General features: G+C 45.3%; 1 protein-coding gene across 11 annotated transcripts in view; it reads left to right on the top strand.

Moving 5' to 3' along the window:
- sox5 (SRY-box transcription factor 5) overlaps positions 1 to 13,146 on the top strand; it is a 45,348-nt gene extending 32,202 nt beyond the window's left edge. For 3 of the 11 annotated variants that reach the window (XM_068649686.1, XM_068649685.1, XM_068649683.1), the window contains 6 exons: positions 1,495 to 1,653; positions 5,294 to 5,495; positions 7,880 to 8,055; positions 9,002 to 9,338; positions 10,238 to 10,454; positions 10,519 to 13,146. In XM_068649686.1, the coding sequence (XP_068505787.1) occupies positions 1,495 to 1,653; positions 5,294 to 5,495; positions 7,880 to 8,055; positions 9,002 to 9,338; positions 10,238 to 10,454; positions 10,519 to 10,822 (1,395 nt within the window). In that variant the 3' untranslated portion in view covers positions 10,823 to 13,146. The remainder of the gene's footprint in view (positions 1 to 1,494; positions 1,654 to 5,293; positions 5,496 to 7,879; positions 8,056 to 9,001; positions 9,339 to 10,237; positions 10,455 to 10,518) is intronic. The other 8 variants (XM_049761587.2, XM_049761581.2, XM_049761582.2 and 5 more) reach the window with 6 other exon arrangements.
- The last annotated feature ends 1,411 nt before the right edge of the window (positions 13,147 to 14,557 follow it).

Below are 14,557 nucleotides of genomic sequence, written 5' to 3' on the forward strand. Positions count from 1 at the left end.
CTCACACACATGTTTCATAGGGGATTAGACGCAAAAAAAAGCGAGGAGATGGTTGTCACAGTTCAAACGCACCACACACACGTGTCTGAGGAGTGACATTTCAAATTCCTTATTCTCATCCAACAACTATGATTGCATTTCCCCCCTCTCATTTGTTGATTCACCGCGTATGTGTGTGTGTGTCACCGCGCTTGTGCTCCTCCAGTCCACCCAGGAGGCTTTGCGCTGTCAATTCCTGTTTGTTGACATGCACGCCGTTGCGGCGACGCTTTGGGCGTGCTCGGCAGTGCCCTCTGTAGCGCACACATGTGTGTGTGTGTGTGTGATTGTGCGCCGGCCCATTGAGCAAGCTTTGAGTGACGGGAGCTGGCCTTGTAATGGAACTCAATTCAGTCCGCAAATAAAGCGGCCTTTGAAGCACTGGTCCGAATATGGCAGGACACACACACACATATTGCGCCCGTGGTGCGCTGGCTCAGGGGGGGTGCGGCCGGTGGGAGGGCAACGGGTAGGGGAGGGGCGAGCCACACAGAGCACTTCATTGAAGCTGATCTGTTCTCAGCCCTGCCGTAAGTTCCGACACCTGTGTTTTTTTTATTTCTACTATGGAGCTCCCAGCAAATATTGCCGGTGACAAGCAGCAGATTAAATCCACCATTCTGACTCGCTCGTCTTATTTGTCTAAAAGAGAGACAAAATGTCTGTACGGAGACAGCGGATGGGGATGGCGAGTTACGGCGGCTGTCGGAGGAAGAGAAGGAGGAGAATAGCAAAGGCGGCCATTTGCATAAAGCAGCCTTTGTTTGACGCCGGTGGCCGGCCGCCAAAGCCCAACAGAAGGACTCAAGTTAAACTATAGACCAGAAAAAAAAAATATTAAAAAATAGGAGGAGAAGAAAAAGCTGCCTCTCAGAAAACAAAATCCGAAATAAATAATAACAATCTTTTTAAAAACACACATCTGTTCATTCCCGCAAAAAAAGAAACGTTAATTCATCGACAAGGCGCCTCGGAAATTTCTATTAAATCACTTGAAAGAGTCTTGCGCAATTTTGAAGACTCTTAATAATTCCATTTAATTACAATACATAGATAATGGTGGCAATCTGTTTTTTGTTCCGTCCATAAACCTGATTTAATTACCCAAAATAAAAACAAAGAAGAAAAAAAGTCGTTTGCCAGCAGTTTGAACTTTTTTTGGGGTTGGGAGGGGTCACCTTGAGCAACACGTGACCTCGATATCCCGCCGTGCACCTGCAGGGGACATCTCGGGGCCTGTCAGAGAGGCTGTTAGCGTCGCTCCCAAGGGGGGGCAAAGGAAAAAGTAGTCGCGTCCCTTTTCTGTGTCGCACAAACAAGCCCGGCCACTAATGGCCTCCTCTTCTTGAGCTTTTTAGCCGACCTCGTCTTCTTTTTTGTCCGCGGTATTCATTTATTCATGTCGTTGCTCCCCCCCCCCCCCCCTTCTTTTTTCTCTTTCTCCTGACACTGCAGCAGTTGTACGCGGCTCAGCTGGCGGCCATGCAGGTCTCCCCCGGGGCCAAGCAGCACGGCCTGGCGTCCCAAGCCAACCTGGGCACGCACTCCCCGCCCACCAACGCACACGCGCAGAGCGACAAGAGTCGTAGCTCCCCGCAGCCAAACAAGACCAAGGTAAAAAAAAAAAAAAAAATCAACTTGTGTGGTAAACGCGGAAAAAGCCGCTAGGTGCAATCAAATTGGTGTTAAATTCCAATTATATATATATTTTTAATTTTACTACAGAAAACAAAATTTATTTTTGGGGTAAATGGAACAGCCCCAAAATTCAATTAGTTCTTTTTTTGGCCGAGTTGCATCCTTGGCCTCGACAAGATTGCTGTAAATTACGAAAAGTCGGCGTTTTCTTGCGTGACCACACAAACACTGAAAATATTTCTCCTGATGTGTCGTGCGCATGGTCCCCCGCTTTTTTTTCTCTTCTTGACTTCTCAAATAATCAAGTTTTGCTGATAAAACCTCAGCACGTCAGCAGAGAGCGACGCAGCGTGGACGTTTTGCTCTTTGCGCCATTTTCTCAGTTGGCCGGCCGATGGCGGCGGCGGCGGGAATCCGAGTGGAATTCAATGAATATGTGCTCGGCCTTTGGGGCCCGTTCGTACAAACACACACACAAATACACACATACAGACACAAAAACTCGCTCCGACAAAGAGGGCCAAAGTGATTTTAGAAGGAAAACTCGAGCACCACTCTACGATGAGAACGTTCTATTATGTCAACGTGTCTCAAAAATGATATTATATGAGGATAAAGAATCTATGCCTCTAAATATTCAAATGTGGTTTGCTTAATTAATAATCCTTCTAACGACCGCAGCATTGATGCTAATATTGTCAGCCCGTCTATGGCATTTTGCATTGTGTGTTAGCATTATGCTAGCCAAGTTTAAACATTTATTTTTCTATTGGCTGCCACCATACGTGCGTTTATACGTTTTCTTCTTTTCCTGAGATTAAAATTAAAAGTTGTATTGAAAAATTTTAATGTTTTATAAATTGAGACACCAGTGTAGATTATTAAAAACACTTTGCTGTGATTTTCTGGAATCTATCAGCTATTTGGATTGCAGGACTCCCAAGTGTGCCTTCAAATCACAATTTACGATGTTTGTCAGCTATAGTGATTTCTTTTTTCTTCGTGCGCTTTGAGGTCAAGCCTCGTAAACTCCATATTCCCGATTTCCCTTCAGTATTGAATGCAGCTAAAAAAAAAAAAAAAAACACACACTTGAAAATTCTCATGAGAACAAGCAGGGTCACATCCTGACGGCACGGCGCTATTAGCATATATATGGACTTGGGCTGACCCCAGAGTGCTGCAGCCTGTGGCGGAAAATCCGTAATAACCTATCTGACATGCGCCTGGACCCCGGCGGGCCCCGCGGAGCCCAAATGGCCAAGTGACCGCTGTGCTCATCCCTTTCTATCATCCGCTCTTTTACCGCCTTTTCCTCTCTCTCTCTCTTGCTCGCTCGCTCGCTCTTTGGGTGAGTGACATGTATATTTCAGAGGTGCCTTTCCCCCCGTGGGTTGTGTCTCAGGTCTGGAGTCATTTAGAGACCCGCTGCCTGCCTTTGCTCACAGCTGTTTGGATTCAGGCACACATCACTTAAGTGCTTTACCCTCGGGTGAGACACTGGGGCGTGCACACACACGTGCACGCACCAACACACACACGCAGGTGTTGAAGAAGACACAAGCACAAATCAGTGCAGACTCCTTATACGCAAGAGTGCCTCTTTGGGTGGACGGCGGACGCGCCATATGGAGCACAAGAAAGTGGCGACACATCTCGACAACACATTCGACCTAATTCGAGATTTTGGAGAACAATTTTTTTTATCGTTATTCTGACTATTAGTTGGCATATTAACAAATACAAGCAATTTCTAATTTATAATTAATTACACTGGTCAACGGGCTAAGTTTAGTCAAGAATTATATTTGTTTATTTATTATTATTATTTTTCTAGCACATCAGACTTTTGAGATATATTTTTTAAAATTATTATTATTAATATCTAATGTGGAAAGGTTTACCTGCTTTTCTGATTTAAAAAAAAAAAAAAATATATACTAAAATATAAATACCAGTGTTGCAGCCTAAATCTCTATGACAGAAAAAAAAAAAAATACATTTAATTTTTTTGTTTTAAAAATAAATCATTGCAGTGCCGGCATCATGGGGGGGCTATTCATGGGCCAACACTCCCCCCCTAAATGAGTTACTGCGCCGCCTAGTTACACGTGGCAAATCTTAATACGACTAATGGCCAGTCAAAGAACATTTTTACGGCTCTACACACAATTTCAAGCTTTTTGTGTAAATTGCAATCAAATCTCAAGTGCCCGAGAATACATTGTAATACAATTAGACATGACGCTAAAACTCACATCCAGTTTGGAGAAGGCGGACGAGCGAAATGCATTAGGGTGGCAATCATAAACCGCAGCCCGCACACACACGGTCTGGAATCCCGCTCCCGTTTCATCAGCCAAGAGAGACACAAAAGCAATTGTATTAATTCCACATTCCAAGGCTTTGAGAAGCTTTTCGGGAGGCCTCACACACACTCGGAAGATTTAGAGCTTGTTGAACAATGTCTCTCGCTCTCGCGCGTACACAACAAGTGGGTCCAAGCCTCTCAGCTTGACTGTCTCAACTAATTCCTCCACAGTGGCATAATGCAGGTTGGCCACCTTCCCACCGTGGGATTTGCCTTGGCTCGGGGAGGAAATTCCCCCATCCGCTGTACGGGAGGGAGGCATTATCTATTTGTAATAAATATTCAAACGCCTTCCCTAGCCAAAGCCTACAATAATATGGGTCAGGATTGAGAAGATCCTGTCCTCCTTCTCGGCCCATTGTCTCACTGAAGACATCTTTGGAGGAGGAGGGGGGGGGGGGGGGTGATTTAGTGAACCCCCCCCCTTGACGCACCTAATGAAGGACAATCCGGTTAGGCCTGAGCACACACGCGTAGCCAAAGTGGCGCTCACATGCAAGCACATAGTACGGGGGGGGCTTAATTGGACGGGCTTAATTGAGTTGTGAGGGGCTCATAAGGCTTAAGGAGTGCCAATCAGAGAAAGTCGGTCTTAATGAGTGGATACCCCCCCCCCCACCCCCCGACCAGATACAGTACAGAACTTGAATCCATCCGTATTGTGCAATTAGACTAATTACTGCACGGGAAAAAAACGGAGTGTCTCCATTCCAGGAGAATGAAATTTCATTTAAAGATGAAATGGTTGAACTTTACCTTCTCGTAGCGGCGTTTTAATTATACGGAATGATCGGACTACATCCGTGACCTCTTGGCTTCCTGTCACGTGGAAGCTCCCACCCCGATTGGATTAGGTCAACAGAAGGGGAGGGGGTGACGTTGCCATGGCCGTCGATTTGAAGAACGAGCCCAACAATATGAGTCGGCTTGTTGAAAGAGGTCAAAGGTCAAGGGAGAGCATCTTTTGTGCATGTTGTCCAAGGCCTTGCCTGCATGCGGCATGTACGGCTTGACTGCAACCGGACTGGCTTGTCTTGCATGCGATTGTCCGTGATTGGCACCGGAATGTTCCGTTCGTCCCCCTCGCGTTTTGGGCAGTGGCATGCACCGAATCAACTGTCCAGCAAGGCTTGCCTTAAATCGCTATGCATGGGCTCCATTTTCCCGATTTGGAGAGAAGGTCCGTCTCCCGCACCCAAATTTCTAGTCACAGCGGGCGACACTGTGCTGTTTTGGTTTTTGCAGGACAGTGAGGGTGCACAGCCACTGAACCTGTCGGCCAAGCCTAAGGCATCCGAGAGCAAGTCACCCAACTCCCCCCCAACTTCCCCACAGGTCCCCGCTGCTGCTGCCGCCGCTGCTGCCAAGCTGGGCCCCGCCGGCTCCATGAAGCACAGTGTCGCCCCCTCCAGCATCGGAGGACCTCCGGCCAGAGTCAGCTCAATAGGTTGGTCAACATAAATGAATTTATATATATATATATATATATATATATATATATATATATATATATATATATATATATATATATATATATATTTCTGGACTATAAGGCGCACCAAAAAACCTAAAATTTTCTCAAAAGCCGCCTTATAGTCCGGTGCGCCTTATATATGGACCAAATTCCTAAATTTAAACTGACCCGAAGCATTGTGTCATGAAACCAATCATAAGTGGGCTGCTGAAGACGATGAATCATGAATCAAAAAGACTATGGATCATTATTTTGTGATTATAAAGTCATTTGTTGAGTCTGAAGTTGAAATAAGAAAGATAAAATGATGATTTGGATTAAAAATCTGATGCATTAATGGTGCGCCTTATAGTCCAGTGCGCCTTATATAAGGACAGTTATAAAATGGACCATTCATTGAAGGTGCGCCTTATAGTCCGGTGCGCCTTATAGTCCAGAAAATACGGTACACTTTTTTTTTCTATGTATAAATCAGATTTTTCTTTCTCTTGACGCTTCCATGACGCACATCTGAATTGTCTCGCTGGAGCCACGCAGCCAATTTTTTTTGAAATGCAACATTCCTGGATGTTCTGTTGGCCCACATGACCAAAATAGCACCCTTCCTTGCAAGTGGCGCCATTGTCGGCGGCGTAATCATCCCCGACCATATGCACCCTCACACGCGTACGTGAAACACGACATCAATGAATCACCGTTTTGTGCGCTTAATCCATTTTTCACGCCGCGCTGATAGTTCAAATACTTCACATATGTAACAGGCTATAATTAATGTGTTTGTGTTGTTGTTGCTCGCCCCCTCCCCCTCCCCTCGCCCGTGTCACTATTTGCCTTGGGGGGGCCCCGCTGCATTGTTATGTGTTTATTAGTGACTGAAAGAGACAGAGAGACACGAGGTGGCGATGGGGGGGAAGGCGGAAAGATGGAAGGGGGATTAACACCCTTCCATTTTTTTTTGAAGCGGGGAGGGGGGAATAATAAAGCGAGGCAACGTATGACAGACAGGAGGTATCAGCAATGAGATTAGACAAGGCTCTTACATGAGCCAGGACAGCGCAAACACTCAGCGTTAATGACACAATGACAGCACACAAGTCAAATGCTCAAACTCAATCACTCCCCCCCTCCCACTCCGCATCTGACTTCTTGGCTAATCTCACTGTTTTTCAACAAATCGGAGGATTTAATATCAGATTAGTGGATTTGCGCTCCCAGATGTTTTTTGTTCGGGAAAAATGGATTACAGTGTTTAAAGTTTGTGACGCTTTTGTGATGGCGGGCTCCATCTGTTGCCGGTTAGTTTAGCCGGTCATCAGCGTATTAGGGGTCTTGTTGCGAGTTCACGAGGGGATTGGCGGGGCCGATAAATTGGAAAAGATGCGGATCGTTTTGATGCGGCCGCGGGTCGGGTTTGACGTTTTTAGGATGAATTTAGAAGAATATTATTGGCGCAAATAATTATAGCATTTTCATGTCGGCCATCTTTGTGGCCATTTTTCTGGATTGTGTCACTCTTATAATCTTTTTTTTTTTGGCCTAACAGACCTCGAGGCACGTCTATCCATTTTCTCATCTCGAGTCAAATTGAAGGCCTGTCACTGCCTTCAATTTCAAACACTTTTTTTTTTTTTGGTGTCACGAAAGTTTCCCTGTCCTGTCGTGAGCCTTTTTGTGGCTCAAAATGCTTTTCTCCTGTCGGGAGAGATTTAGAAGGGGGTAAAATGTGCGTGGTGAAATGGAGCCCCGCCCCCTTTTATGTGGGTCACACACACTTGGCATCAGTGTCATCGGAACACACACATTGACATGGCGGGGCTTTTTTTTTTTTTTTTTTTTATTAAGATTAAAATTGACTGCCACCCAATTCCATCACCTTCATCTTTAGGCCCGCTTTTACGTGCAGACTTTGTAAAAAGAGTTCACGGCGCTGTCATTACCAATGTGAATCCGGTAATCTGGCCTGAGATGGCATTAGCGGGGGCGGCTTAGCGTAGATAAAGGCGGCAAAAGCCAGCGGCGGCGCTTTGTTAGCGACGGGGTACTCGGTAGGGTTACCTGGTTGCGCCTCTGGACGACGAGGCACTCTAATGCACATTTGTACGTGCGTAATCTGAAGGCGGGGATGGACGGAGGCGGTTTGAAGGCACGCCATCTTGGGGCGCATTGTGACTCACTTCCCCCTCCTCCTCAAGTGTATGCTAATGTCTTTACCTCGTGGCTAAAGGGGAGATTTATTCTGGCTGAAAAACTCCCGCCTCCTCTAAACATAAACACACCGATTACGTTCACTTCATTAAAAACGGAAATTAAAAAAAAATGAAAGAAATAATAGTGGCTGTTTTTTTTTCCCGTACTAGCAGACTTGCTGTCGTCTCTGTCTTCGGGAGCCTACCTGAACGACCACGAGGCCGTGACCAAGGCGTTCGCTGAGGCCCGGCAAATGAAAGAGCAGCTCAAGCGGGAGCAGCAAGTGCTCGACGCTAAAGTGGCGGCCGTCAGCAGCCTCGGACTCAACAACGGGCGCGCCGACAAGGTAAACGAACGGCGCCATCTAGTGGAAGAACCTTTATTTAGCTGTCACTCTAGGTCGCTAGCATAGATAGACGACTTTTTATTTTCCCATGCCTGAATTCAAAGCTGTTAACTCCGGCTCGCCCCCCCCCCCCCTCCGTTTTTCGCCCGGCGACAACAGAGTCGTCTGTGACACTCCGGGAGGGATTAGTTTTGTCGCTACTTTGTGTCTCGGCGCCCGTGTCAGCCGCTCAATCCACTTTTCTGGTGTACGGCGCTGGGGCTTAATGTCAGACTAGGCTGCCATCCACTCTGTCTCCCTCTTCATCCCCTCCCGTAAAAAAAAAAAATATTTAATCTTAATATCAGAGCGTTTGGAAGACATTATGTCCTTTTTTTTTTTTTCCCGTCCGGAAATCAGGTCTGATCACTTGTTTGACACGCCGATAATTCTTCCAAATCTCTCGGCAGATAACCCCAGCGAGATAAACGACTCTCGTTTCGATTTAAGTGAAAATGATCGGCGACAATTAAAGTGTTTGGAGCTAAAAACAAGTGTGATTAGCATGCTCGCTATCTAGTCAGGTCACAAATGGAGATTTTTTTTTTTTTGGGGAGGTTGTTTTAGAAGACTAGGTTGTTTCCTGCTCTAATTAAACTAAAAAAAAAAAGTTCCAGCGTACATTAAGCATGTAAATGCGCGGTAAATCAGGCTTTTATTGGCCGTAATAAAAACCCGGGGGGGTTGCGCGGCGTGGCCTCGCTCTCTTGCTAATGCGTCGACCCTCTGAGAGCTGCCGCCGCCGCTCGGCTGGCGCAGGTGGCAGCGAATCCAAAACAGTCGTTTAAATCGTTGAAAACATGCTTTTTGGACAATTAGCGTGATTGCAAGGTCGCTTCGCTTTCCCGATGTGGAAGTTTTGGCGGATTTTTGTGTTTGATTGCCTGCCGGGTTCTTGTGTGACCAGGACAAAGCGGCCTTGGAGAGTTTGAGTCAACAATTGAAGCAGCAGGCCGAGGACAAGTTCAGCCACGCCATGCTGGACTTCACCATGAGCGGCGACTCCGACGGTAAGCAACTCAGGAAAATTTCCAAGAATTCAAAAAACCTCATGTTCTCGCAATTTTTAGGTTCCCCGAGCGTGTCCGACTCTCGGATATTCCGCGAGGCCCGAGGTCGCGGCAGCAGCGAGCCGCATATCAAACGGCCGATGAACGCCTTCATGGTGTGGGCCAAGGATGAGCGCCGGAAGATTCTGCAGGCGTTCCCTGACATGCACAACTCCAACATCAGCAAGATCCTCGGTAAGCACGCGTGTTAGAAATCGGTTAAAGTCATTAACGCTGATCCCGGAAAAGACGGGAAATCTGCAACACATCAAGATTTGTAATTGCCTATTTGGCGTCAAAGCCCTTTTTTTTATTAGCCAGCTCTCTCAGTTCAAAACTGCTCAGAGAAAGTTGGATCTTGGAAAAAAAATCTGTCTTTTTCCCACCGAGGAGACACTTGCAGTGATTTCTTCCCAAACGGCGGTGTCGTGTAAACGAGAACGAGCCTCCGACAAATGATGATATAATTCATTATGCATTAAACAAGCAACGCGCCGCCGCCTGACATTTCCCCCGGACCGCCGGGATCGGCCCTGACATTTTAAAGAGCTCCTAAGCGTTTTATAACGGAGGCAAATCTGGTTTTAATAAGCCTCCTCTCTCTCTCTCTTTGGCTCTCCCTCGCTCGCTCTGTATCTCTCTCGGCCTCAATTGCTAACAGATCGCAGAACAGATGAGAACGGCCAAGTGCTGACAGCTTTTAGCCATTAAACATACAGTAGTCGAGAGCAAATTCAGACCAGATATGAAGCTGCGCTAGAGGGGGGGGGGGGGGACAGGCACACGCTTGGTTCCGATCCACAGGAACAGGGCCTTACCTGTCGCCCCTCCCCTTTCCCCGAGTGGAGGGCTCGATTTAAGCCTGTTGGTCATCCCTCCCTCATTTTGTTCTGGTAATAATGAGTCATCATTAGCGGCTAACGATTTGTCCTGCTTCGTTAATTGCTCTGGGTAATTTGGCATCATGGGAATTCACCGTTATTATTATTATTTTATCATTATTATTAATGATTTTATCATGATCATTTTTATATATTATATTTATTCATTATTACTGGAGCTGGGCATTTACCACAACCTTCCGTCTTTCCAAGGCTCGCGCTGGAAAGCCATGACCAACTTGGAGAAGCAGCCGTACTACGAGGAGCAGGCGCGCCTCAGCAAGCAACATCTGGAGAAGTACCCCGACTACAAGTACAAGCCGCGGCCCAAGCGCACGTGCCTGGTGGACGGCAAGAAGCTACGCATCGGCGAGTACAAAGCCATCATGCGCTCCCGGAGACAGGAAATGAGGCAGTACTTCAGCGTGGGGTGAGTTGACAAAATCAAATTGCGCGTGGAGACGATCGTTTACCGGATGGCTTTTCCTTTCCAGGCAGCAGAGTCAGCTACCGCTATCGTCAGGGGGCGTGGTCTACCCGGGCGCCCTCTCCATGGCGGGCATGCCGTCGCCCCAGATGCCCTCGGAGCACTCGAGCATGTCGAGTAGCCCCGAGCCCAACGCCAACCACCACCACCACCACTCCTCGTCCCACCTGGGCGGCCTGAAAGGCGACGAGCCCCGCATCAAGGAGGAGGAGCTACGGCTGGACGACAGTAACGGCGACGTCTACGACGACTTCGACTACGAGGACGAGGAAGCCGACTACGCCAGCGACGAGAATCACATCGCACAATAGGAGCGGCGGCGCCGTCCGATCGACCTTTCGACCCCTTATCTGAACCGTCCCACCCCTCTCCCCCGCGGACTCTTCGCAGAGCCCCTCCCACTAAACTCCCGATACCAGCGTCCGACCAATCAGCTGAAGTGACGGACTGTCACTCACGTTGACTGTTACAAAATCTGGGAGGAAGACAAAAGCCAGCCAGCCAGCCGCCGACACTTCCCGAGAAGAAGAAGGGAGGGAGGGGCGGGGCTTGAAGCGACCTATCAAACAATTTGTACACACAAAAAAAAAAAAGTCGCAAAACAGCGGACCTGTCACGGGCCGAAACAGATGACACTTTAAAAATGGCGGACCTTTTTTTTTTTTTCTCAAGAAACACTTTTTAAAAGAGAGAAAAAAAAACTTTCCTGTTTTCGGTTCTATAATATTCTCACTCAGGTACACGGTGCCAATAAGTGGCTTGTGAATGTGATTTGTTGTTTTATTTTTTTTTTGTGCTAAGTTTGAATAATAATAGGAAAAAGAGACATTACTCCCCCCCTCCCCTCCTCGTCTGTTGTGAAGCACCTGAAAGACACCCCGATTTATTTCCGACGAGAGATTTTTCAAGCTACCGGACGGCGACGGAGGGACGGATATTTTTATTTTTTTTAATTTATAATTTTGTGGGTTGACGACGACAAGCACTGTGTTCGCGAGACAATCCACCCGGTTGTCATTTTGCGCCGACCCTCCACAGAGCTTGAACCACGCAACCGTGTGTGTGTGTCTGTGTGTGTGTGTTTGTGTGAGGAGCCCCTTTTCTGTGCTGAAAAAAAAAAAGAAACTAACTGCTGTTCGTCGACTATCACATGCACACACACAAATACACACACACACACACAACTGTTATGTGTTTTCCCCCCGCTGAACTCAGCGGGCCGCCAGTCAGTGTTTTCCGTTTTTGTATTTGAAAACTGTATTTTTATTATTTCTCTAAACTGCCTCTATTCTAATATTATTAACAATAATTATAAGGACGGTCAGCTATGTTTAGTAAGTTATGTACAGTATAATTTATTTTTCTTCTCAATCTTGGCTTTCTTATGAGATTATTTTAGCCTGTAGGTATTAGGAAAAAAAAATTTTTGTGTTCCCTTTTGAGTTTTTTCTCACGTTTCGTATTAATCCTCCTCGGACAAGCTGAAAATTTAACCGGTGGGGGAGGGGTGGGGGGGGGGGACCATTTTTAAAAAGCACTCAGACTCTCTCATCAGAGAAAAGAAGAACATGATATTTTTTATTATTATAATTATTATGAAGTTTATTTGGAATGCTTATTCGAAATGTATAATGTGAAGATTTTTTTTTTTTTTTTCTTTTTCCCAAAAGCCCCGATGTTTACTCGCTCGGCCGGATACGCAGTGGAACATCATTGGCTGGACTCCACACACACACACATACACACACGAGATTATTCATAACAACCAAACAAGTCCTATGCTGTCTTTACGTTATTTTTTTTTTTACATTTAGATTAAATCCTGTACATATATTTTGTTTTTATGTGATAGTGGTTTATTTTAATCATAGGAAAGCAGTGTTTACCCCCCCAATGGTGTTCCGCTGCGTGCGTACGGCATCTTAAACTCCATCAGGAGACTTTTATTTTTTATTTTATTTTTTTGGAGTTGCTTTTTTGAGCTCCACAGAGCCATGACTTCTCATGACTTGACTTTGCTGTACAGCCAGCCCTGTTATCACGCCATGATGCTGGAGAAAGGGGAGGGGAGGGGGAGAGGAGGAGGAGGTGGGAGGGGGGGGGCATTAGGACGTCAATCATCCCTGCTGGCAAGGTCGGCCCTCCCCGTATCGACAATGAAGAAGAAGGCGATCGTATTATTTAAGACAATCAAAGTCATGAGTGGAGCTCAAAATCAAGTCAGAAATTACAACGGCGACAGAAAAAAAATAAAATATCTGACCATCTCAACTTGAAGAATCAAGAAAGATAATTATGTAAATATAACATAGAGTTATAGATTTATATTTTGTTCATAACACAGTGTAATATAAGTTGTATATTTGTTTTTTTTTTTGTTCTCTCTCCTCTCTCTTCCTCGGTCTCTTTTTTCTTGATGTTTATCCATGCCACAGGAGTGAAGTCGCATCGCAGTACTCTCACAAAGAAAAAAATGAAGAAAATTATGAAAGAAACAATGAAAAATTGAACGGGGGGGAAAAAGAGGAAAAAAAAAATATTTGTGGGCTACCACCACCATCTGTTCTAAGTTCACTTTTTTTCAGTATTACTGCCAGACGAGGCTCTAATAAAGACGGCAATGTGTTCGGTAAAACCCGTGTGTTGGTCTTCATTATTTTTTGTTTTTTGAATTTACAATTGGACCTTAGAATAATAATCAGCAGAAGCCTTGTGGACCCAAATATGGTCAATTTTTAATTTTTAATAATTAAAAAATATATTTTAATTTCATCTCTAATTTACTATTTATTATACTATTTTTTATTTAATTAAATTTTATCTCCAATTAATTCTATTGTCTGTCCCCCTTCCTAAATAATGTCAAGTTTTAAAAACAGCTTGAAAACTAATCCTAACTCACCGCAAATCTTCTTATAGAAACCTATAAGAAAAAAAATTTAAAAAGTCAAAATCTTTAATTGATGCTCCCACTTTCCGTGGGTTGCAAAACACACAACCCCACTCAACGTGCTGGTGAAAAATCCTCCTCATCTACGTCCATATGCTTGCCAATCGACACACACACACAAAACATGGAGCACAGTTGAAAGCACTCGGAAGAAGATGATTTTTGCTAATTAGCATAGCCTCACACACACACACACACACACACACACACATAAATGCCCTTTTGATGCAATAAAGAGTACAGATGGGCAAGTCCTCCAGTAAGTGAAGGACTTAGTTGTTCTCTGGGCGTGATGAATTTTTCAGAGGCAGCCTGAAGGTAAAAACCTGAGAAAAAGGTTTATGTCTGAATAGTTGAGAAGCAAGAAAAGGGGATTCAAATCTCACCCCCGCCCTTTTTTTTTTTTTTTTTTTATTGTTAGACGTACACTCTCAGATTAAATCTCAAACAGCCCAAGGTGCGTCGTAGGAGTTAGCTCGCCTTAAAGCGCAATTATCCACTCGGTTATTTCCATCACAATAGTTGAAACAAAACGGGAAAAACTATTACAGTGGGCACATATTTGCATTTGCATTGATTTGAACTTTTTCTCTTGCTCGGATGAAAAAACAAAAATCCTTTTGGGTAGTTTGCGCGAAGAAAACTGTGGGTGTTTGGGGAGGAGGGGGGAAAAAAATGGAGTGAAAACGATGTCACATTAATGATTTAAAGTCGGTAATAGGATGTGCTGTGACGCTGAGCCGCCAGCTAAGCGGAGTTTAAGGCTGCGGCGTTAATGTATTCCTGAGGAGGAGGGATTACGGCGAGTGACGAGAGGAGAGCTAGTTGAGTGAGGCGAAGCAGCCTGGGCCAAAAGGACCCGTCCGTGGCGTTATGGAAAAAAAGAGCAATGATGGAGAAAAAAAAATAATAATTTGTGCTCTGTTAGTGGAAACTACAACCAAGTTGTACAAAATCCAAGGCAATAATAAAAGGAATAATGTCAATCGGTTCCACACACCCACAAAAATTTGATCGAAAAAAACAGGCTGACCGAGATGGATTTTTTTATTTTTAAAAGTCGATGGAGGTTCCGATATTTATCTTTCAAAACATT

Source organism: Syngnathus scovelli, chromosome 22 (genome assembly GCF_024217435.2).
Source record: "Syngnathus scovelli strain Florida chromosome 22, RoL_Ssco_1.2, whole genome shotgun sequence".
Lineage (NCBI taxonomy): Eukaryota > Metazoa > Chordata > Actinopteri > Syngnathiformes > Syngnathidae > Syngnathus > Syngnathus scovelli.